Raw genomic sequence first — 26,476 nt, forward strand, 5'->3', positions numbered from 1 at the left:
GCAGATCATATGCTGAACCAGAATGATGTGGTGGGGCAAAGCTATGCAAAATAGAAGTGATACAAGTGACAATATTCCTCTTCACTGCCTCTCAGAAATAGAACATCTTAATTATCCATTAGCCCCCTTCTACAACACTCAACTTATGGTAGTCACAATAAAGAAGATTTGAAATTCTGTGAACAAAGACATCAGCAATTCAAAAATAGTAACTTTTATTCCTTGAAATCAAAGTCAAAATTTCAAGTACATTTAGTACACAGGTGATTATTCAAAAACCTTTAAAACTGTCACATGAGAATGAAAAAGGGGTTGAGTAGTAGGAGTGAAAGAATTAGCAGCTTAATGACTTTAAGCAAGTCACTCAGTTTGTTCACATCTAAATTGCCTTTAAAGTGATGTGGCATGGAAATTCTGAGATAATGTATGCTAATGCAACGCCTTAAAAGTGAAGCAAGAAGTCTAGGCTTGATATGGAAGAAGTAATAATGGTCCACAATAAAAGTGTGAACAGTTGTGTGACTGGATGAAAGGGACAGAGAAGAGTTTATTAGCAAAAAAAGACAAAAACAGGAAGAGCAAAATTAATTGCGATGTTTATTGTACCTTGTAGGTGTGTAGTTTATCTCCAAGAAGAAGTTACCAGTAAGTACAGAAATAGAGAAGTCTTGGGTTATTTTATATAGTTAGGCATTAGCAATATCAACTGGAGGACCCACCTTGTGTAGTTACACGCTTTAAGAGAGCTTCAAGGTGTTCTTTTTCAGAAGCAGTCGCTTGATGTAGCCAAGCCAACATATCTCCTACATATCTAATGAAAAAACCGAAATATTAGTAAAGATTTCCTTCAGAAAAACATCAAATATTCCAATAATGCCAGATCACTATACCTTAAAGGATCATGGGAGTGCATTTCAATGGGTCTAGGTGTACCTCCTGGGCCCCCTCTTGTAAGAGCATCAATAAATCCACGGACAACTGTACTTCTTCTGGCTGTTCCAAATTCATCTAAGGTATACCTAGAAGAAACAAGTAACATAAAAAATAGTTGTTTTTCTTCCTAATGGTTATATCATGCAATTTCTAAGGTAAGCAAGACATCTATAAAGCATCTTTACACAACCCTCTCAAGCAATACTGTTTTTAAACAAAAATATAGGAAAAAAGTTATTACAATGAAAATTCAACCTGAAAGTATATATTTTCACTTCTCTTAAGAAAGAATGTTGGGATCTGAGATCAATCACAGTGCAATTAAAAAAAAGAAAAAGGCAGTGGAACCTTGGTATGGTTCATTCCATTCATCCCATGCAAGGAAGGGTTGCTGATTGGGTTTCAGGCTTGATGCCTGGAGGCAGTTGATCAATGTTTCGCTCTCACATCGATGTTTCTCTCTCCCTCTCCCTTTCTCTTCTTCTCTCTAAAGATCAATAAAAATATTTTTAAAAAGCAAAAAAAGCAGTGGATTGGGTAAAAGTAAAAATCAAGGTTAAGGTGGAAATCCTGGACTGTTCAGGTTTCATTATCCTTCTAGTCCAAAACATGATGCTCCACTGTTCACATAAGGCCATGTTATCTAATTCTCAGGGCCAATCACAACTCTGCAATATAAAAATCAGGCCTGTTTGTTCTACATTAAAAAACTCTTCTTTACACATATTATCACAACTTACAACTAAAATTTTCCCAAAATATACTCTCCACATTTAAAAGCTTATTTTGACTCCAATACTAGATAATGTTTCTTAAATTTACTGACCACCTTGGCATACACAACAAATAACTTTCTTTTATGTATGTTTACACATCATCAATTGTAGCTGAAAAGGGGGGAAAAGGCTAAATTGAGGGAATTATTACATTTTTTTTATCCTCACCCGAGGACATTTTTGCATTTATCTTCAGATAGAGCAAGAGGGAGAGAGGAAGGAAGAGAGAAATATCGATGAGAGAGAGAAACAGCAACTGGTTGCCACCCACACAATCCCAACCAGGGCCAGGGACAAACTGCAACCGAGGTACATGCCCTTAGCGAGAACCGAACCCAAGACTCTCTGGTCCACATGCCAATGCTCTAACTGCTGAGCCAAACTGGCCAGGGCAATTGAGGGAATTTTTAGAGAAGAAAAACTCTGAACTGGAAGATTAAACAATTTGGGATAAAATTACAGGATAGCTTGGAGGTGCCTGCCACAGGTTCCTATTTCTTTAATTAAAATTACCCTTTGTTTCCCATTATCACCACCATTCCTTCCACTCATCACCCAAAAATTCTATTTTTTTTAAATTTTATTTTATATTTAAAGAGTGGAAGGGAGAAGGAGATAGAAACATTGATGGGAGAGAACATAGATTGGCTGCCTCCTGCATGCCCCCACTGGGGATCAGGCCCACAACCTGGGCATGTGCCCTGACTGGGAATCAAACTGGCGACCCCTTGGTGCATGGGTAGATGCTCAACCACTAAACCACTTTGGCCAGGCTGAATCTTTTTAAAAGACCATTCAATAGTAACCAGATCATGTTTTGTTTTGTTTTTATCCTCACCTGAGGACATTTTTTTGACAGTTTGTTCAGACAGAGTGGGAGGGGGAGAGAGAGAAACATCGACATGAAAGGGACACATCGAGTGGCTGCCACCCACACGACCCAACCAGGGCCGGGGACAAACTGCAACCGAGGTACGTGCCCTTAGTGGGAACCGAACCCGGGTCTCTCCAGACCGCAAGCCAATGCTCTAACCGCTAAGCCAAACTGTCCAGGGCCACATCATGTTCTTTGTATGTGTTTGCTTTCAGTTAAATGGAAATGATTTTGCAATTCCCCGCAGTGACAAACTAGCAATATGTCAAGATGAAAACAATATCAAGCTAAGTTTTGTTATACTATACAGCTGTCTTGAATTCACTTTCTAGTTTTTAAAACAAATTAGAACCAAAATGCTTACTTCTATTTTTTCCATCATGCTCTTAAATTCTAAATGTTTCAGTGTAAAAACTGCATTCTTTTAAATAATCACCAATTCTATGAAATGACTTTTGATCAAATGACTATTTATCACAGAACAAAATTCACAAACTTCCAACTTTTTAAATACTTGAAACTAATCCTCACTCTCAGGGCCCAACAGACAACAATAAGTAGAAACAATGTAACTTCTGTTTCTAGGATTGTTCACTATGGCCAAAACTTGTATTAGAAACCACTAGCATTTTAAAAGCTGGGGGGAGTAATTATCAAACCCCACAATGGAATTTAATCTGTATAATATAATGAAATACCAATAAGCATTAATATGAATGTCAACCCTACTGCAATAACAATTAAACTTGAAGCAAGAATAATGTAAGCTACAATAAATCTTCAATGATATCTATAGACATGAAACATCTCTTCCCAGAGATAGAAAACTTCTTTGGCCAAAAAGATTCTTGTCCAACAAAGGTCAAAAGTTCAAAATGCACATTTACAAAGGTGAATACAAAGTGATGTAAGTATTGTAAAATGCCTCTAGTAAAATTAAAATACCCATTTTTTATTATATCTAGCTATAGTTACAAAAAAAAGAAGAAGAAGAATTCTGGTCTTAAAGCAAATTAAAAGATGAAAAATTGCCCTGGCCAATTTGGCTGAGCAGTAGAGCACTAGCCAGGAGACCAAATAGAACCAGGTTCGATTCCAACCAAGGGCACGTACCTCAGTTGCGGTTCGTCCCCGGCCCTGGTCAGGGATGTGCAGAAGGCAACCAGTCGATGTGTCCCTCTCACGTAAATGTTTCTTTCTCTCTTGACCTTTTTACTCCCTCTCTCTCTACCTGAAGATACACAGAAAAATACCCTCGGGTGAGGATTTAAAATAATAAATAAAAGATGAAAAATTTTGGTCAACAACAAATTTAAAGATAAAAGAACAGTGTAAAAGCCTCTCTAAGAAATGCAATATACAGAGAATGAAGAAAAAACAGTATTGTGCCTATTACATTCTTTATATTTATATTCCGAAGGTTTACCAAAGGAAAAAAGACAACATCATTTTTTTTCATTTCAAATGTAATAAATTTCATTTTAAAGAAATTTCTATATTTGATTTATCAAAAGTTAATAATGCATCAGCATTTCAGTGATAAGCTACTAACAAAAACTGAGTATGGCAACTTTCCCCAAGGACTTTAATAACTGACATTTTTCTTATATATGATACCTACACATTTGAGACACAATAATGAAAAATAAAGCTAATATACATTACTTAAATAAAGTTCATATAATGCCATCTGGTGGTTAACATTGTACATTAAGTTTTTGCTAAATTTAAAGAATACACCTCTTTCAAAATATGACTACTGGACACAGACAATAGTGTGGTGAAGGTAGTGGGGAGGCTGGACTGGGGAAGAGGGGGTTAATGGTGGAAAAAGTAGGGGACAGCTGTAATACTTTCAACAATAAAGAAAAAAAATTAAAAATAGAGTAAAAAAAAAAGAAAATATATGAATACTTGATGAAAGACCAATTTTCTCTTTTTCAGCATTCATCTTATTATATATGACTGGTTTTAAAATCCTCCTTTCCTATTCATCTTCCAATATTTCATCTATTGCCTCCCTTTTCCCTGGCATGTGCCCTTCAGAGATAAATCATTTTCCTCTAGATTATAGTTCTATTCTTTATCTTTCAAGCTTTTGCCTGGCTGTCATGTAGACCCCAAATACACTCCTATTTAGTTGACAACTTTCCAGTTTATCTCTTTTCAAAATAAAAATAATAGCTAATATTTAGTGAAGAGCAAAGTATTATGCTAAACACCTTATGTGGAAAAGCTAATTTAATCTTCATAAGAACACTATAAGATAGGCATTATTTTTATCCTCATTTTACAGCTAAAGAAACAAGCTTTTATAAAGGTGCAGAGTCTTGTAAAAAAATCTAACTCAGATCACACCTTCTAAGCCATTATGCGGTATTGCTCCTTTCCAAGTACTGATCAAAAATCAAAATTTAGTGAAAATATGTTTACATGGTAGAATTCAGCTGACTTTACCAAATGTCCAAAACAAACTATGGCATTAAAAAAATAATAACTTTGTGAACAAATATGAATCTGTGGACAATGTAACACCTGTTGAAATCAAACACCAAAATGTTTTAAGTACTAAATTACTCTTATAACCAAACACCAGTACCATAAAGTGAAGAGGCTAGGAAACAAATGCCAAAGTAATTATAATCTGCAAAGTTGGTGACCCATAGTGAACATTAGCTGATCATAAGTACATGCATGAGATTTAGGGCTATTATGATCCAGCTCTTACTACTAATTCAGTAGCCAAGGCAAGCTTTTGCAATTATTGCTCGAAGTTGCATGTTCTTTCTCAATCCACATCTTGGCAGCTGCTATTTTCTCAACCTAGGATGTTCTCTCCTCCCATTCTTCCTGGAAAATGACTATTCAACCTTCAGAACTCTACCTTCTTCCCAGAGAAAACGTTTCCTCATGTTCATCCCTGGTTCCCTACCACAGAATACTTGAGTCACATAGCACCTACGATATGACCTCTAGAATAAGAACTAATATATTCATTTAAATGGCTATGTTTACATCTGGTTTCATAAAAGAAAGCAGTATTTTATTAATGCTGTGTCTCTAGCATTTATAATTCTGCTTAACACAAAAATTAATAAAAAGAAGTAGGATGGTATTTTTACACAGCTGTCCCAGTATTTGTGTTTGAGAATATTAATACAGGCTAAGTAATGTTCCAATCAGAAAGCAGAATAATGGGGAAACCTTGTAAAAAATATTACTAGCATCTGAAAGGCATGATTCAGAGCAAGATTCAATGTCTATGTACAAGTCCACTGCTCTTCTGTTTCCTGAATGGTAACTCTTCACTTGGTCTCCCAATTTTCATATTATTCCAAGAATTAAAAATAAAAAGTATTTCCTTTTATTTTAAATGAGAAATAATAAAATTAAAATGTAGAATAAAAAATATATAAACAAGTTAATAATGTATAGGTTTTTCTCCAAAGCATTATCACATATCTCTTGGCTGGCATAACTTACAGGAACAAAGACCTGGACCCTTTCTTTTATTGAATACTATTAATAGAATTTAATCCCGCCCACCCCCATCTCTCAGTCTTTTTTTTGACCTCCTTCTCTCCAGGGTAGTGTTGCTACAGGTGTCTTACATACAGTTCCAAGGTAGTTAATAAAGTGACAGATTGGGGAAAAGCCCCTTAACCTAAGCAGTAGTCTAGATACAGGGACACCTGGGTTTTTCCCTCCATATTGCATTCTCTAGCATATAATATGCAAATACAGTGATGTTAGATATGAGATGAAAATATCATTGTAAGTTATTATAAATATCATTCAAACTACTGTATTTAATACCAAACTGCCCTGGCCGGTTTGGCTCAGTGGTTAGAGCCTCAGCCTGCGGTCCAGAGAGACCGGGTTCGGTTCCCCGCTAAGGGCATGTACTTCGGTTGTGGTTTGTCCCGGGCCCTGGTTGGGTCGTGCGGGAGGCAGACACTCGATGTCTCCCTTTCACGTCAATGTTTCTCTCTCTCTCTCTCTCTTCCTCTCTCTCTCCCATTCCATCTGAACAAAAAATGGAAAAATATCCTCGGGTGAGGATAAAAAAAAAAAAATACCAAAGTTAATGTACATTATCAAAATAAAAGTAGGGTTTTTCTTTTTCAATTAGGAAAAAGTCACCAACTTATATAAGACAGGTCTATCCTGCAGGGCTTCCATTGCCTGAATTAATACTGGAGATATGTCACATGATTCTTGTGTCAATGTTCTGCATTCACCTGAAAAATAATTAATATGATAATCTTTGTTAAATTAAGTTCTAGGTTTTTATTATGTCCATTGTACAACCAGAGTCTAAATTATATGGCAAAAATCACATTTAAAAAATACTTAGAAAAACCTAGAGAATATGCATATCAAGACCTGGTTTATGCTGTCAACCAAACTAAAAATTTAAACTTAATTATTTATATAACTTTAAATGACCACATATGCTGTCTGGTACACCCCAAACTTCTATTTCAATATTATAAAAAAATAGGCATTTTTAAGAAAAAAATAATCAATGAAAAAATATTTGCTGAATAACTGCTATACACATGGTAATGTTCAAGGCAGGAGGAAAATAGTATTAAAAATATATTACCAGTTGCTTCCCTTGGGAGTAATCTTTAAGCAGTATACTTAAAATGTTTATATGGATAACTAACATAAAGTAATAAGATGATAATTTTTTTTTTTTTTTTTTTATCCTCACCCGAGGATATTTTTCCATTTTTTGTACAGATAGAGTGGGAGGGAGAGAGAGGAAGGGAGAGAGAGAAACATCGACGTGAAGGGACACATTGAGTGGCTGCCACCCGCACGACCAACCAGGACCGGGGACAAACTGCAACCGAAGTACGTGCCCTTAGCGGGAACCGAACCCGGGTCTCTCCGGACCGCAGGCTGACGCTCTAACCACTGAGCCAAACTGGCCAGGGCAAGATGATAATTTTTAAAGTTTAAGTTTTAAACTTTTAAGAATCCCTATACCAAATTATCTTTATTTTACTATTCTTTTTTTTTAATCCTCACCCGAGGACATTTTTCTATTTTTGTTCAGATAGAGTTGGGGAGAGAGAGAAACACTGACGTTAATGGGACACATCGAGTGGCTGCCACCCGCACAACCCAACGAGGGCTGGGGACAAAGTGCAACCAGGGTACATGCCCTTAGTGGGAACCAAAACTGGGTCTCTCTGGACCGCAGGTCAACGCTCTAACCGGTGAGCCAAACTGGCCAGGGCGATTTTACTATTCTAAGCTTATCCATCAAATACTTATTAATAGTCCACTATGTTTAAAGATCTCCAAACTTATTCAAGGCCCGGCTAGTGTGGCTTCAGTGGTTGAGCATCGACCCATGCACCAAGAGGTCACCGGTTCAATTCCTGGTCAGGGCATACGCCCAGGTTGTGGGCTAAATCCCCAGTGGGGGACATGCAGGAGGTGGCCAATCAATGTTCTCTCTCATTGATGTTTTCATCTCTCTCTCTGAAACCAATAAAGATAAAATATATTTTTTTAAAATTCCCAACCTTTGATGAGGACCTCACACTAGCACTGTATTTTCAGCATGCATATATATTTTAATACATATGCATGTTTAAAAATGGAGACATCTTAAAGTTCCTAGGAGTCAAGGCCCACAGTTTGGAACTACTATGTTAGATGTCATGAGAGTACAAAGAAATTTGAGGCAATGTCCCTGTCTTTGAGAAAGAAATCTAACTGGAAAGCAAAAATATACATATACAAAAAGGAATAATAGAATAATAAATTATTGAATGCCAAATAAATATTTCCGACAGTTAGTGTTCAAAGGTGGAGAAAAATCACTGTGATTAAATGGAGCCATGGAGAGTTCCAGGAAGATACAGAATCTAAGCTCAGTTTTGAAGATTGAGGTAGGAGTTATATATAACGAGAGGAGACAACACTCCAAACAGGAATAAACAGTGCAAATAAGAGAGGTAGAAAAAGAAACATGTTTTGGAGATAAAGAGTAAATCATCTGAACCAGATAAACAGATTTTCATAGTACAGTACAGGTGTTGCCAGTTAACGGGATTTAATTCCAATTCCTTCCAATAGTCAGCTGGTAACACCTATTAAATATCTGTGCTCCTGTTGCATTCTAACTCTTAACTATCTTTTTTGGTTTTAACAGGCAATTTTGGGACTGTATTGAAACATTTTAAAACAAAACTAAAGCAAATAAATCATTTGTGGTAGGCAAAAAAATGGTCCTCCAAAGTTCCCTACTGCCTAGAACATGTGAATCAGTTACCTTACATAGCAAAGATACTTTGCAGATAGAATTAAGGTGATAGACCTTAAAAAAGGGCAATTTCTCCAGATTACCTAAGTGGGTCCAAGGTAATCACATAGGACTTAAAAGTGGAAAAGGTTGGCAGAAGAGTTAGTCAGAGAGATAGATAGAAGAAGAGTCAGGAGATATTCAAAGTGCAGAGTAACTCGACCCTCCAATACTGACTTTAAAGATGGAGAAAGAGGACATAAGCCAAAGAAACAAGCAGCCTCTAAAAACTGGGAAAAGCCCTCAGTGACAGCCAGCAAGGGAACTTATGTCCTACAGACATAAGGAACTAAATTATGCCAACAAACTGAGTAAGTGTGGAAACAGATTACTCCTCATAGTCTCCAGAAATGAATAGAGCCCTGCCAACACTTAAATTTTAGTGTGGTAAGAACCACATATGATTTCTGACCTATAGAACTACAAGATAATAAATCTGTGTTGTTTTAAGCTATTAAAGTTGTGGCATTTGTTACAGCAAAAATACAAAATTATTTCACCATTTATAATAAAGTTAGGTAAATAACAAGAAATGTCTAATCAACTTTAAAATAATATAATCTATTTCAAATAAAATCTAATCTAGATTATATAGAATAATCTAATTTTCTATATATTCTATATCTAGAATATATTCTATATTCACTTCATTTTTTAATTCCATTCTTAACATATTGCTTGACTGATGTTAGATGTTCACAATACAAACATAAAGAAAATGTTCAAATGTAAAGTTTATTTTTCTTTTTAAATATACTTCTTGATAACTAAAATGAAAGTATATCAAATAAAGACCAAGTAAGATAAAAAAAAAATTCTAACACTGATATTCACAAACCCAGACCACATGAAAGAAATCACTTACTTTGAGCCCATCGATAAAGCCTTTCATAAGCTGTTTCTTGAAGCAAGGCCATCTGTTCCATAATTTCTAAACTAAAAGAAATTAAAATTTCATTATAATTGAAGCTAATAGCCAACAGCTACATCTAAGCACCTAATTATTTTGTTTAATTACAGAAATGATTTGATTATATCATGTTAGCTTTTTATCATTTTATGGAATGATTTCTCAATTTTCTTATAATTAAACAAATGTGAAATTTTATTACCATCACTTAGTTACCCAATTGCTGTTTTACTCTAAGCACATTAGGATATTACTCTCTCCTTATTCAAAGACACATAAAGATTAAACTTTTCCAAAAAAAAAACTAAAATGTTTTCTTAATTTTGGAAATATATGAAGCAATGCAATAATGAACTGAAAAGGTTACTCACCCTGCTGTTTGTTGGTTTGTACGCAAGAGAACTTTAACATCATTATGAATCTGTTTTACTCTTGCCAATCCCTTGAAAAAAGCCTTTAAAATTAAGAAGGCAACTTTAAAATGTCCATGTTAAAAGGGGGGTGATATCTGTTAATACTTTCAACAATAAATCAATAAATCAATAAAATGTCCATGTTTTCAGGTAAAATTTCATTACTTTAAAACGAAATATCACGCCCTGCCCGTTTTGGCTCAGCGTTTGGAGCGTCAGCCTGCGGTACAGAAAACGAAATATCACTACAAAGGAAAAACAAATAAATTCACCTACTCTGATCCTTTCTATGCTGATTCAACTTTCTCTAAAATTTTATGTAAAATGTTAATATATTTATTCAAATTTTAAAACATATATTAATTCAATGTCTACTGTATGCCAAATTGTGTGCTTGTTGCCAGGGATGAAAAATTTATAAAGACAAAAATCCGTGTCCTTAGGAAGTGCATAGTCTAGTGAAAGAGAAATGCAAACCTAAAGATTACTACATAAAGAAAGCATGCTATGTATTACACATCTTGTGATTTAATTAAGCATGGCTTTCTTATCACTAAAGATAATGTTTTATATATCTTGTATATACCTGTTCTTGCCCCCACGTTCAAGAGTAGACTGCACAGCTGGATGCGCAAAAGATGCTCATTAAATATATAAGAGCTGACAGATGCTGAACTCCAAGATATTTTTACTTTAGAAAAACATACTGGAGCCTTAGTTTATAGACAGCCAAATAGTGTTTAAATAAGAAATAATGAATGAGTTATTTTTCTTTGATGAATACAATTTAAACAAAAAAAATCTCCTCTAATACAGTTTATTATTTCTCCCAAGTGGAGAAAAGGTGATATGTTGAATATTTGAAATGTGCCAAGTTCCTTAAACTACAAGGGCAGTAAATACTGATAAGTAATGTCCCTACACACAGGTAACTGGTTACATTCCAGCCTAGACTGTAAGATAACAGTGACGTCTATCAAGAGCCACGCAGTGAGACTCCACCCCCACTCTAAGAACTCTTCCTGCCCTCAGACCCCAGAATAAGGACAGCAAGTGTAGATTTATAGCTCCTCCCAGCTAGGAGAAAAGATTCCATTCTGGAAAAACTGAATGTCTTTCAAGTAAAAAAAAGAAAGAAAGAAAACTTTTCCCTGTTGTTTAGCATTTTGAGAGGTTTTATAGTTCTACGTCAGTTTGGAATGAATGACTTAAGTTAAAAAATTAATTAGATGAAAAACATAAGGAATTTCTAATTCTAGAAAAGACAGAATGTTGTAAAATGAACAACATGTAATCACTGTAATGTCATTGCACTAAAAACAGAAAATGCCATGTCACTGTACGGTGAGGTATAAAGAAAGAGAATGTGTACATGTGTAGGAGGAGGGGGTTGGGGGAAGAGGCTAAATCCTTATATTTCATATTAGGAAATCAATAAAAAATAGTTAACATCGATAATTAAAACATTTATTATTTAAATGGAAGAATATATAGTTTATTCTTTATAATTGATCTAATATCCTCTACAGGCTCCATCCCCAGGACAACAGGAGGAGAAAAGCACTAATTTAGTACAAATAGCTAACAGTAATCTTTAAATGTGTTTGCTTGGGTAACTTACTTTGCCTTTTCCATTCCCACTACATTAAAAGCATATTCTTTTTAACTATAGCTCTAGAATACAGAATTTACAAAAACAGCAATTAACAAGTTTGAAGTGGTTGGTAAAGGACTTAGAGATGGGGAGGACTGGAAGAAGTGATATAGGTTTTCTTTATAAGCCTTGTACTCTGACTTCTTAAAAAAAGAATGTATGTGTTGCTTTGAAAAAAAATTATAATAATGTAAAATATAATCTTAATTTCCAAATTTAAAAATATTTTCAAATCAAACATAAAATCATCTCTGCAACATCTATAACTGCTATACTTTATTTTTTTATCCTTACCCAAAGACATTTTTTTTTTCATTTTTGTTCAGATAGAGTGGGAGGGAGAGAGGGGAAGAGAGAGAGAGAGAAACATCGATGTGAAAGGGACACATCGAGTGGCTGCCACCTGTACGACCCAACCACGGCCGAGGACAAACTGCAACCGAGGTACGCGCCCTTAGCGGGAACCGAACCCAGGTCTCTCTGGACTGCAGGCTGACATTCTAACCGCTGAGCCAAACCAGCCAGGGCTATAACTGCTATACTTTAAATGAGTATAACAAAAGCAAAATACCTCAGTAATAGGTCCTTCTCTTGTACCTCGGAGAACACTCATTTCATCAGAAGTTAGCTGGAACTTGGATAAGAAAGCATCAGCAACTTGTGCTCTTATTTCTAATCTTTGACTATAATAATAATAAAAACAAGCAATAAAAATCAAGTACACTGTGCATCTGCATAGCTTTAAAACAAATTATGTCTCTGACTTACTAACTTTTAAAAATAAAGGTGTGAAAGAATCTCAACATCTTCAAAAGTCTCATTTCTGCCTCAAATACTGGAAGCTCATCAGGTATACAGGTGGTAAAATTGGCTGATATTCTACCTCAACTACATGCACACCGTAAAAGGAGTTAACAATTTTAGGAAAAAAAAAAAAAAAGTTCACAATCAGTCCCTACAAGTTCTCAGCCACTTACAGATATTTGCATAGTTCACCTTGTAATAATAAGGTTAAGGTTATAGGAGAGAAATACACCCATTTTCAACTATTTTCTTCTCAGGCCTTTTAAGTTTTCATATGAAGTACAAAGCAACCAAAAATCAGATCTATTGTTTTTGGTTTTCATTTTAAGTTAGAGATAGAAGTCAAGAACTCATTTACTAATTCCTTATCAATCTATCTAGTCACTTCTCACATTCACCTTCCCAGCTTTTTCTGCATAGTATAGTAATAAATACATCTTTCAAAACATATTAACTGAGTGCAACCTATTTAGAATAGTTGAAAATTAGGAAAAGGCACGCTCTAGTTTGGAATGCAACCTTTAAGGACCTGAAGTACTGAGCAGAGTGACCATCTAAAGGCAAGTTAGAAATACAAACTACCTGAGCATAATTTCAACATTCCGGGCTTCTATATCTTAGCTTTGAAGATATAAATTGTAAGTGTTTCACTGGTAGTATTCACAAGGCAATAATATTCTATAATCTAATAATACCCAAAGAAGACTGAACTAAGATAAATATTAACACTATTTGAATAGACAGTACAATGTATATGTTGTCTTTTTGTTTGTACTCTTGGGTTGTGAGGTTTTAAATTCACAGAGGCAAATGCTCCTGCTGAATAACATAAAGAGCTAAAAAGGAAAATTCCTCCAGGTGGCAGTAATGTTCTCTTTATAGCAAATGATAACATCAATCACCTAATTAAATCTATAGATTTAAATGGCACATGCTTTAATAATCTTATTAACGGCTATGGAAATTTACCTTGACGGGTTCTGTTTAATACAATTTTAAAGCTGTTTTCATTTCACATAGTAAAATAACTGAATTTTTTTTGTCAAATAAATAGGGAATTCTCTTTAATCATCACTTCATGGCCAATCCAGGAAGGAGCAAATGAGAGCAGGTTTAAACATATTCAGGGGGCATATTGCCAACCAGGCATGAAGCTTAAAGGGAGGAGGGCAGGCTGAGGGGCTGATGATGGGTCATGGTCAGCACACACCCAGGCCAGGTCCCAGGAATCAGGGGCCTTTGTTCAGCCCACCCCAAATAGCATGCTGGGATAGACAAGTGTTCTTCAGTAACAGAGAAATAAAGCAATGGGAAACAAATTCCAGAAATATTAGCAGGGCAGCAGAAGTTTCCCTCCCAGAGTCTCAGCAGCCTGTCCCTGATGCCACTCACCCCCGGAAGCTCATGTTAAAGCTCCAAAAGTCTCACAGCAGTGGCAAAAGAATGACCAAGGTCAAGGCAAGAAAGACAGGTGTGACTGGGGCAGGAGGTTGGCCCCCACAGCGAGTCACAGACCAACCAGAGTGCAGGGAATGTGAGCAGAGCTGATTGGGTCCTCTGGAGGACACAAGGCTAGGCTGAGGATAAAGTAGCTACGGAAAAAAATGTGGATGCCCTGGCCGGTTTGGCTCAGCGGTTAGAGCGTTGACCTGCGGTCCTGAGAGACCGGGGTTCGGTTCCCGCTAAGGGTGCGTACCTTGGTTGCAGTTTGTCCCCGGCCCTGGTCGGTTTTGCAGGTGGCAGCCACTCGATGTATTCCTTTCACGTCGATGTTTCTCTCTCTCTCTCTCTCTGTTCCTCTCTCTCCCTCCCACTCTACCTGAACAAAAAAATGGAAAAATGTCCTCGGGTGAGGATAAAAAAAAAAAGAGAGAGAGAAAAAGAAAAAAAATGTGGCAGAGGAGGAGGCCAGAGAGTCCCTTCTTGGGTAGAAGCTAATAAAGCATGACATGAATGTGGTGGTGGAGGGGGCTGTCCTCGCTCCCAAGGAGAGCCCCATAGATGTTGAGAAGGAAGTGCACTGAGCACGTGTGAGCTCTGGGATAGTATGGGAAGCTGGAGGCACAGGTCTGAGTTAAGGGGCCCTTCCCTTTCATCCTGGTGTTTTGCCATCAGACCTGGAAGAACAAGGCCCCCTATTACCACCCACCCCAGATTCAGCCCCTAGGGGAGGGGAAGGAAAAAGGGAGAGGCAGGAGACAGAGGGTGAGGGGTCTACTAAATCTTATCTTCCTGGGGTAGAGGGGGGTTGGGGGAAGGGGGCAGTAGGGAAGTGACAGAGGCTGGTTCATGGTCATGTAGAGGTTGTGTGGACTGCCTGGGTTGTAAAAGGCACTGGCAGCTGTTTCTATGGCCATAGAAACAGCAGGAGTGGAAACACTGACGGGTGGTTCTGTGGGCCCAGGGTAGGCAGTGGTGAGGGCAGCACATATTCCATGGCCCCATTCATTACAGGAGGTCCTAGACAGAACTCAGGTACAGGTGGTGGATAGGTGGAGCCAGGAGGGCAGGGGCACATTCCACTGGCGACTGGCAGGGGAAAGACAAAGAACCCTCTGGACAGGTAGAAGTCCCCACAGGTTCCCGCGGGGGCTTAGCCTCTGGAGTTTAAGATGCACCTGTGGCAGTTTAATACTCTTACATAAAGTTCCAATAATTATCATACAGGGTTTAAAATAATTATGAAACTTCATAAACTTATTTGAGGCCATACAAATTAACCATTGCAACTAAATTCTTTTGGAGCTTCTTTTGAATCTTTAGAGTCTATGTTAGGCACAAAGAAAAATTAATATCTTTATAGTGTCATTTTCTTTTTACCAAATCAAGTATTACCTATTTTGATCATATCCCCCTAATCACTAAAGTTCATTCAAAATAATATGGTTGACTGTATTTAAAATTGATTAAAAAAGTAAAAACTTTGAACCATAGGTTCTAAATCTGCAAAAGATTTGGTCCAAAAATATGTTTACAATGGCCACACTTCTAAAGCAAGGGTTTGGTATCTTAAGATGACAACATTTAAAATAGTGATGGAAAAAATTCTAACAATAAATCAACTATTCTTTAGTTTTACCACATAAATTTCTACCGTTCTGACAGAAAGTTATTGTTAGATGGTCCAACAATTTGATTGATTTGGTTTGGAAGTATATCTGTACAATCTAATAGCTTTAGCAGAAACCTAAATATGTAAAGGCTCTAATCTGAGGTCTGGTGTGACAAAAAGTACATCTGATGCACAACTTTCCTCATCTTCATCATAATTGAAGTATGGTAACTTTTGGAAGGTTTTTAATATCTAAACAAATAATATATAAAATGTTAACATAAAACATATAAATGGTTATTATAAATAATTTCTAGAATATTTGAGATGTGTTCATGTAATCATTGTATACTATGTTATATAATACAGTATATAAATAAAAATGACAAATATATACTATGGAATTGCAGCAGATATGTGCTAACAAAATGATCTATAAGGTATTTTTTAGGTACAAAACGTAAGTCATAGAAAAATGTTATAGCAACCCTCATTTCAAAAAAACCCATACACACACATATGTAAATTTTTAGGGCATGTATTCATACACTGCCTGAATATTTAAAATAAAAAGACTATTTAATCTTTATAATAATTTCTCCAAATCATTCCAGAACATGACTTACGAATATTGTAGTGCTGTTTTTCTCCCTTGAAAATATGCCTTTGTAATATTTAAATGCTACCTTCTAGGATTACCTCCACCAAATAACTTTAAAACAATAAGAAAAAAACTAACAGGAAAAAAAATGGGCATAAGATATATTCAAAACAAAAAAGTGAAGAAATATAAATGGCAAAACAAAATTTTTTTAAAAGGCTGATTCATCAATATTCAATGAAATGTAAATTAAAAGTGTGACATGATTTTTCATTTATAAAATTGTCAAAGTTTTTAATGACAATCCTACTATTGACAATGGATTAATAAAAGAAATAGTCTCATGCATTGCTGATGGAAGTGTAAATGGTATATAACCCTTTTGGAGAGAAATTTAGGCAATATACTTCAGTATTTTTTTTAAGTTTCCACCATTTGATTCATTAATAATATAGGAATATATCCTATATTTTAAGGAAATAATCTGAAATGCATATAATGATTTAAAAGCATTTACCAAACCATTATTTTTAATGAAAATATAAATATTCAATAACTTAAGAATGCTTACACATATGTTGGTTTGTTCACAAGACAAATAATGCCACCATTAAAAAAAAACAGGCTTTCAAAATAAAAGATATAGCAAAATGCACATAAAATGCTAAGTGAATAAAGTAAAATATAACTACATACTCACTCTGGGAGGAAATACACCAAAATATTAATAGTGGCTATGTCTGGGTGGTGAAGTTACATCTAATTTTAATTTTCTTCTCTAAATTTTATACATGTAAATAAGAGAGGAAGAAAAGAGGTTGGATGCTCCTCTACTTCAGACATATGCTTCTGTAATATATTTTTATATGAATAGTTGTGCAAAAGCAACAGTTCTATATTTCTGTTACCAATTAAAAACCTTAAAATAGTTTAAATAAATAACAATTAAAACTACTAAAAATTAAATAAGAAATAAAGAGATAGAATGAGACAGAATAACGTAGCTGATGAAAACTACTACAACTAAGTGCAAGATAGGCTAAGCTTCCTAGCCAGCACAGCCAATGTAGAAGCAAAATGAGCTGCACAACTTTCTTTATTTAACCAAAAGGGGCAGGGGATGGAGGAGTAACAGTCCCTGATGTATATCAGGCAGTGTTTTGTACCAATATAAATCACTTAATCATCACATAGATATTATTTTCTTTTATCAGAGGTAGAAACTGAGGCTATGGGTGATTAAGAAATAACTTGTACAAAATTAAAAACCTAATGAGATTATACCCAAGATTTAGATTAGAATTCCATTTTTTGTCTTCAAAGCCTACATTCTTCCCACATTAACATACTATACCTCAAAAAAAAAACAAAAAAAAACATTCACCAGAGGTTATTTTTCTGAGTCCAGAGAGAAATTTGGCTGGTGGGCCTTTATAAGAGACAATAAAACATAATGAATAGTGATTTCAATAGTATTAAAAACAATGGAAGTATGATCATGTAGATTTAGCCTTTCTAGATCATCAGTGAAAAACATATTCGATCAACCAAATACTAAGGGAAAATGTTAAGCTGCAGCTCTCTGAAGACAATTCCACATCAAACTTGACCTATTAGAGCATCAACTGTCACAATGACTGACCTTCAGCTGGAAAAATACTCATATCCTGTATACATCTGTCTGAATGAGAATAACGTGTTATCCAAATAAGCCCATCAAATTTCTATTTCTAAAGCTAATTGCTTAACAAATTTTCTTGTAAAAAAGAAAACTGGAAAAGTTATTTAAAAATGGAAAAAGAGCCCTGGCTGGTGTGTTCAGTGGTTACAGTGTTGGCCCTTGAACCAAAGGGTCACGAGTTCAAATTCTGCTCAAAGTCTCTAGAAATCAATGCAAAAAATATCCTCAGATGAAGATTTTTTTTAAAAAGTCCAGCTCCCAGCAATCTGTGTCATAATTCCTGCTATGCAATTTCCTTACATTCATACAAATGCCCACTTAACACAACATATCTATAGCTCTTGGGACACTAGAATGTCACAAATTTTCACTTGCCAAAAGCTTATCAGACCAAAACACTTTAATTGGCTTACTAAAACAATGAACATAACCTTACTTAAATAGCTTTGAGAAAATATAAATAGAAGCACAATGTTCTAATACTGCCTCCTGTAGACATTAATCGGAATCCCATATATGTTACAAGCTCCAATAATGCTTATTTTTCAGTTTTTATGTTCCTTTCCTGACATCAGAATAGTGGCATTCTATATCCATGCACTTAAAAATTTTTTATTGAACTGACATGTTAGGTACTAGAGACACAAAGAGAATAAGAAATTGTCACTGTTCTCAAGGAGCTCACAGTGCACTAGGAAAAGAGAGACAGTCAAACCAACAGTAAATAACAAGAGAGTCTAATACACACTACAATACATGAATCCATATTGTACTCATCTTCATTCACACATTGATTCGATCAACAAATATTAGTATGTCTATTGTAAACTACTCCAAGAATAAGTTATACAATTAACTCTTGAATATACCATAGAACATTAATCATAATTAAAACGAGACAATTATAAAAAATAATTATCAAAAATCTAAAAATACTTACATTTTAAAAAGTAATCATTTACTTCTATAGCAAACAACACATTATCACCTCCAAAAAAGGAATAATCCCTTAAACTCTGTATCAAGTTTAATGTTCCTAAGCTACTGTCTTATGTTTATTTTACTATTGTAACAATTTTGAATCATGTTTTCATTCCATTTAATCTCCAAATTAATGAAGAGGTGACTATATAAAGAAAAACTTACCTTTCAGCTTGAAGCTTAGTGGTTTTTACAATTAAATCTTGAGTCTGTTCCTTTGCTGCCTAAAATTATAAACATATTTAGTAATCAGTACATTTTAATTTTATTATACTTTAGAAAACTAATACTACCACTTACTAAAGTTCAGACTTATGGCCATGAGACACACTCCAGAACTCGAAAATTTATAAAATGCCTGAGTCATAATTGAAACAGATGTTTTAAGGCATATACACTATCTTTACCAAGAAAAACTCACACATAATACTAAGGCTTATAAGAAAGAAAAAGCTAGCAGGATGCTAAGGAATTTAATGGTCCATGATGCTTTCTGTGAAACAGAAGCAGTGGAAGAGCAAGTTAAGGGTAAAGAAAATTACTTCAGTTATGCACATGTTGAGAAACCATGAGATGGAGTTGTAAGTTAAGTCACTGAAATACTATAGAACCCGTCAGAAATGTCCAAGATAAAGAAAAAATTTGGGAGTTGAGATATATAAACTACTCCTCATGTGTGATTTTGGTGAAGATTAGAGAGAGCCCTATCTAATAGACACAGGCTGTTCCTGACCAAGTTTCATACCAAGCAATCCTCCCTCCCACTAACCAGAGCTAAAAGGATCAGGAGTGAAGACTTGGAAAATAAAGTGTTCTATCCAATAGGCAAATACTCATAAAGTGGATTGAAACAAAAGACAAATGTAGTCAATCAGATTCTCTCAAAGACCTGAATATAAGGCATTTAGCAATGAGAGAAAAAACAAGTGGTTGTAAGGCAGAGACAGAGAGTCCATGCCTTGAGGGAATATTAAGCGAGCCAGAATTTTATATACATAAAGCCACCAGTAAATGGAAATTATAAAGTAGACAAAACACACAGAGTGGGGGCAGTCTGTTAAAGAGGGAATACCAGAGAAAGCAAATGAAGATACTGAGTCATTTTCATGCTGGGTCAGTACAAAACAGAACCAAGGTTGTACTGGTAATGTTTCTAGAGCTGCATTAGATCTAGAAACACTCCTCCCCAGCACCACCATCAAGTTCTGGGTTCTTTTATTTATTTTTTAATTATATTTATTAATTTGTTTTTGTTACAGATGTTTCTCCTTTTTCCTCCTTTGACATCCTCCTCCCCATCCCCTCCAACCCATCCCCAGCTTTGTTGTCTATGACCATTGGTTATGCATACATGCATATAAGTTCTGTGGTTTATCTCTTCCCCCCAACACCCTCTCTTCTGAGGTTTGTCAGTCTGTACCCTACCTCTATGTCTCTGGGTCAATTTTATTCATCAGTTTATTTAGTTCATTATATTCCACAAATAAGTGAGATTGTGTGATATTTGTCTTTCTCTGCTTGGCTTGTTTAGCTTATCATAATACTCTCCTGGTCCCTCCATGTCATCTCAAATGAATAAGATCTGGGTTCTTAAAGACTAATTCAGATTGTCAATGAAATTTTCTGTCTTACTGATTTATACATCTCCCATCAGTCAATAACAGAGTCTCAACCCCATCTCTAGTAAAGCTATTTTGAGTCTGTGTTCCTTGCAACCAAATTAAGTGCCCAACAAATAGTAGATATTTTTAAGAAAATAGATTTAAACCTAGATAATTGAGCAGATTACAAACTTTTAATGAATGGAGACACACAAGACAGCACCCACAGTACTCTTCTTAAATTATTACTCTTCAAATTCAGTAACTTCTTCAAATGTTTATCTTTCCTAATGCCACTATGCTTTAAAGATCCACTTCCATCCTTTATCTTGCCTTGTACAATATTTAAAAATATTTCAATTCTAAACATTTTAATATTTGTGGGAGAAAAAAAGAGTGCTTCACAAAAATCAGTATCATAAAGTGCTTCCTAGCTTGTTTTCAGCCTCAGTCATTATTAAATTGAGAGTGTATCTTACAATCAACACCATCAATTAATCACTGAAATATACTTGAATACAATGTTATGCAATAAGAATTTTTGCATATTTCCTGACTCTTCATTTATAAATTGTAGTAAAGATCCCAAAATAATGTTTAATACTAGTAAAGATTATTATCCTAAAACAATTTTCAGTTAATTTATCTTAAATGTTAAAGATGACTCCAAATGCAATTTATTAAAGTAATACCACAGCCAAAGGGATAAACCATAGCATACAAAAAAATTACTGATTAAATTTCTAAATGTATCTCATAATAGTAATTTCTAAAATGTCCCAAATCTAAAGCATTTTTAAAAAACAATTAACTAATTAAATTAGTTCTTATAACACACTATAATATAAAAGGGAAGGGAGTTACCAAGATAAACTTTTCTTTATAAATAAATGAATTGAAAACATTACTCTAGAGTTGATAGTATAAGTGGGTACTATTAAGATTACAACAACACTATACCCAAATAAATTAGTGCCAGTATATTAACAAAACTTTCAAAATCATGGATCTAATACCTACTAGTCTAAGAATCAAAAATTTATGTATCACACACGAGTGTAATCATACGGTTATTGTCCTTTTCCACCTAACTTATTTCACTTAGGATGCTGAGCACAAAGTATTATAGAATTGTAAACCTGAAACCTATATAATGTTGTTATCTAATTGTACCCCCAATAAATTTAATTAAGTTTTAAAGAATGGATGTAAACAATAAATATAAAATATTTTTAAATATTCAATATACAAATCTATGAAGACATCTTGCAGTAATGAAGATATTCTACTTCTTGATGAATAATGGTTGTTTCACAAGTGCATAAAACTATAAAAATGCATGGATTTGTATACTTCAAATGAATGTAGTTTATTTTTGTATATAAATTATTTCTCAGTAAAGTTGATATAAAAAAAAAAAAAGGAAGAGTTTTATGCCATTATAGGGAAGAAAGAGGACTGAGGATTCAAAGGAAATACAAAAGACAAAAATAGATGACACTTTGTGATTTAAAATACTTATAAACTGTTTTGAAAGTTGCATAAAGTAGTAATATTTTGATATTTTATACATCAAAATAGGTATATTAAAAGAATAAAAATATAATTAAGGATAAGAATTAGAAAATAAGAGGCACTACATTAAGAAGAGGAAACGGTTCCTGCTAGGGGCACATACCACAAAAAAGAAAAAGAAAAGAAGAGGAAACTAAGACTCTGGATGGTTTGGCTTGGCGGTTAGAGTGTTGGCCTGTGGTCCACAGAGACCCAGGTTCGGTTCCCACTAAGAGCGCCGTACCTGGGTTGCAGTTTGTCCCCAGCCCTGGTTGGTCGTGTGGGTGGCAGCACTCAGTGTGTACCTTTCACTTCAATGTTTCTCTCTCTCTCTCTTCCTCTCTCTCCCTCCCACTCTATCTGAACAAAAAATGGGAAGATGTCCTCGGGTGAGGACAAAAAAGAAAAAGAAAAGGAAACTAATCTAACACAAAATATAAACTTAATACTATAAAATAAAATAAAAAAGTGTAATGCAGAAAAACTTATATAGTTTGAGGAAAGGCATTAAATCATAGAAGCTAGAAGAAAAGAAAATTTTTAAAAAGTTAAAAAGAAGAGTCAAACAAAATCAATTACTAAGCAACAAAAGTAATGTGCAAAAAAAGCGAAATGGCAACACTTAGCAGTGTGTATGATTATTTAGGTAATATAACAAAGATCTGAAGTTTAGAAAATAAACATGCTAATAATATTTGATACATTAGGTAAGAATAAAAATATTTAGACAAGACTAAGAAAGCTAAAATTTTATAAACAAAATAGACTAGTTCTGCAGACAGATCACACAAGTACCTACAAGTTTACTTTATGGAATATGCATAGATTCATGATTCTTCCTAGAAGAGCTATAGCTGTCAATAGGTCCAAGAAAATCTTACAGGTTAAAGTTTGGAATAAAAATATGAAAGCAGTAGACATAATCATAACTGACTTTTAACTTAGTAAGAACCTATTCTATTCACTATTCCAGAATTACAATACTGAGTAATCAGATTAAATGCTAACTCTACTGCCAAATATTTGATGCTAAACTAGAGGTTCAGAAGAGCTTTAATAAACAGACTATGAGTGAAATTACACATATTTTCCTGAAATTTATTTTAGGCTGGACATGAATCATAATTAAGCCAGGTCTTTATCGGGCACAGCTTTAGTTTCAACTTACCGCTAAGGCTTTCTACTAAGGGATTCATTTCTGCTGGATTTATGGGATACTTATGGTATTGAAAGGTTTATCAAAATTCTACACAGATAGCTCTGTACCAGCCAAATTAAACTGTAAAGGCTTCTGGAGTTAACTGAACAATATTACAAACTTCCTACAGGACATGATGTAGCAGATATCCATACCTTTTATAGACCTATCGAACAGTTTTTGAAAGCTTACTTTGTACCAGGAATTATGCTAAAATCAAGCCATTATACAGTACCTGTAAGCGACTTGTCATATCTTGACAACAGCTATTCATTGCTTGAACATCTTCATTTATGCTTTCAAGTTCCTAAAAAAAGAGACCCTGATTTTCAACCCATGAATTTTTTTTGCCAGAACATGACAAAATATCCCATATTTAAGACTGGAAATTATTAAAAAGAGTAACATTTAGTGTTAGAAAAGATGTAAAACTAGTAAAATAATAAAAAATGGCAAATGCTTTAACATTATTAACACTTCTTTATTCAGAAATTCTAATACAAAGAATGTATTCAAAGGAATTAATCATATAAGTGTGCAACAATATACTTCATATGATGATAAACACAGTTGCCTAAAACAAATAGAAAATTTGAAATATTTCCAATCTGTGCATACATTAACAGTGACTGTGTGTATGTGTGTGTGCTGCGTGCATGCACAGTGCGCATTTATTGACATGAGAAGATGTCTATATAAGGTTTAAAAAAGTATTACAAAACAATACACAATGTCTCCCATTTTTTAGAAAAATACATATATATGTGCAAAAGAACATAGAAAAAATACTTCTATACAATAAAATATTACTAATAGTTATTTCTGGATGACAGGCTCATAAATTGTTTATATTTCTGACTTTATTATCTAACTTTTCCATAATGAATTATTTGTAACTTAAATTAATAAAAACAAATTAGAAAACCCCACAAACTAACAACAGTGCCTCCTCTTATCTTTCTGAAAGACATCACATATTAGATAGTGCCTCAAATCTGATAATTTTCTCAGTAATGTTCTCTCCATATGTATTTCCACCTCCAGCCCCACCCAAATGCACATGAATTTAATTGGTCACTCAGTCCTGTCATTTATACCCCTAAATGTATACGTCTTACCCATTTCAACTATCCAAACAACTACTAGTTTAGTTTAGGTCAACTGTTCTCTCTTCCATGGAATTTTTTTTTTCTTAAATTTTCTAACAGGTCCTGCAGGCTCTTTGATGAACCATCCTCTAGGCTTGACTGAATCAATCTCTTAATATGAAAATATGATGTCACAAAATCACATTTAGCTTCATACTTCACTGTTATCTTCTGTTTCCCAATTCAGTTCAGTGTCACATAACAGAAAGATATGCAAGGAATGACAGTTTCAGTGGTAGACAGGGTCTTACTGTAAACCTTCAACACAATGTACAGACCTACCAACAGAAACTGGACAGTTTTATGAACAGATGAGCCAATCAGGGGCAAGAGATAAGAAGGCAGTCAAGCCCTGGCTAAGTAGCTCTGTGTGGCTCTGGCTGAGCATCAACCTAGGCACCAAGAGGTCAAGTTCGATTCCCAGTCAGGGAACATGCCTCGGTTGTAGCCAAATCCCCAGTAGGTGGCATGCAGAAGACAGCCAATCAATGTTCTCTCTCATCAATCTTTCTATCTCTTTCTCTCTCTCCCTTTCTCTCTCTCTAAAAACGAATAAGAAAAAAAGAATTTTTTTTAATAAATAAATAAAACATGAGGATGAACCACAGTTAGGAAATCACTTAAAAGAACTTGAGCATAGCCCTGGCCGGTTTGGCTCAGTGGTTAAAGTGTCAGCACACAGACCAAAGAGTCACAGGTTCGATTTCCAGTCGAGTGCTCGTACCTCAGTTGTGGGTTCAATCTCCAGCACCAGTTGGGGTCATGTGAAAGGCAATCAATCGATGTGCTTCTCTCACATCGAGGTTTCTCTCTCTCTCTCCTCCCTCCCTACCACTCTCTCTAAAAAAAAAAATCAATGAAAAAATATCCTTGAATGAGGATTTAAAAAAATATACATATGAGCATAAATCTTAGTTCTAGAATTAAGATTTGTTTCCCTTCTCTCTACTAAGTACTTTAAAAGTATAAAAATTATAGCACCAGATATTTTCAAATGTTACTCTATATTTTACTATAATCAGTATGTAATTCAAATTACTAAAGCTACTAAACTAAGTCCTAAACTGTTTTGACATAAATTATTAATGAAGCATGATAACACTTTACATCATCAACAGAAGATACACAAGCAAACTCATCTTACCATTCTCTTAAATCTTATTGTATATTCTAATAAAAAGAGTTATGACATTATCAATCTGCTAGGTCAAGAAAAACTACTCCAAATATTTATTTTAGCTAGCATAATATACTAAATAGGTTTGGCTCTGTACAATAAAAGAAATTACATCTTTTAATATATGACTTAAATGCAGAGATTTGCTGAACTGTAATTCAGGGACCTTTTATATTGTTTGTAAAATGTTTCAACTTATAGTAAACTATCATTTTGCCCCCAATTAAATAAAATTATAGGTTGTGAAAAACAACTAAGAGTATAATAAATTCTTTAAAAACCTTTTTATTACACAGAATTTTCAAAAATATCCAGAAGTTGAGATAATATGAATGCCCATGTACATATCATCTGGTTCAACAATTACCAACTTGTGACCAGTTTGTTTCACCTCTGTACCCACTTTCTTCCTCTCTCCCCATTTAGCTTCTCCTTCCCCAAAAAACTGAATCATTCTGAATTCCAGATATCATATAATTTCATCCATAAACATATTTATATGTACTTCAAGGAAGACTCTTAAAAAAAAATAAATGCTATTTACACATCTAAGTATTTAACAGTAATCTCTTAATATCAAATATCTAGTCAGTGTTAAAATTTCTCCATTGTCTCAATTTTTTTCAAGTCAATTTGTTCAAATAAGGAACCAAAGAAGATTCAAAAACAGTAATTAACATAATAGTTCTATTATTTCTTATTTTGATTAATTATTGATTGGGAGAGGGACAGACAGACAGAGAAATAAACATTAATTTGTTGTTCCACTTATTTAGGAATTCACTGGCTGATTC

At 34.5% G+C, this 26,476-nt stretch overlaps 1 protein-coding gene across 2 annotated transcripts in view; it reads right to left on the reverse strand.

The window, feature by feature from the left end:
* Positions 1-26,476, reverse strand: part of COG6 (component of oligomeric golgi complex 6) — a 147,646-nt gene that overhangs the window by 103,188 nt on the left and 17,982 nt on the right. The window contains exons 3-11 of one of the 2 annotated variants that reach the window (XM_036249983.1): positions 23,593-23,664; positions 19,170-19,228; positions 17,727-17,771; positions 12,457-12,568; positions 10,190-10,272; positions 9,774-9,844; positions 6,731-6,824; positions 891-1,019; positions 720-811 (exon numbers count right to left, since the gene is read on the reverse strand). In XM_036249983.1, coding sequence (XP_036105876.1) covers positions 720-811; positions 891-1,019; positions 6,731-6,824; positions 9,774-9,844; positions 10,190-10,272; positions 12,457-12,568; positions 17,727-17,771; positions 19,170-19,228; positions 23,593-23,664 — 757 coding nt within the window. The remainder of the gene's footprint in view (positions 1-719; positions 812-890; positions 1,020-6,730; positions 6,825-9,773; positions 9,845-10,189; positions 10,273-12,456; positions 12,569-17,726; positions 17,772-19,169; positions 19,229-23,592; positions 23,665-26,476) is intronic. The other variant, XM_036249984.1, reaches the window with a different exon arrangement.

This window comes from Molossus molossus, unplaced genomic scaffold (genome assembly GCF_014108415.1).
Source record: "Molossus molossus isolate mMolMol1 unplaced genomic scaffold, mMolMol1.p scaffold_m16_p_9, whole genome shotgun sequence".
Taxonomy (NCBI): Eukaryota; Metazoa; Chordata; class Mammalia; order Chiroptera; family Molossidae; genus Molossus; species Molossus molossus.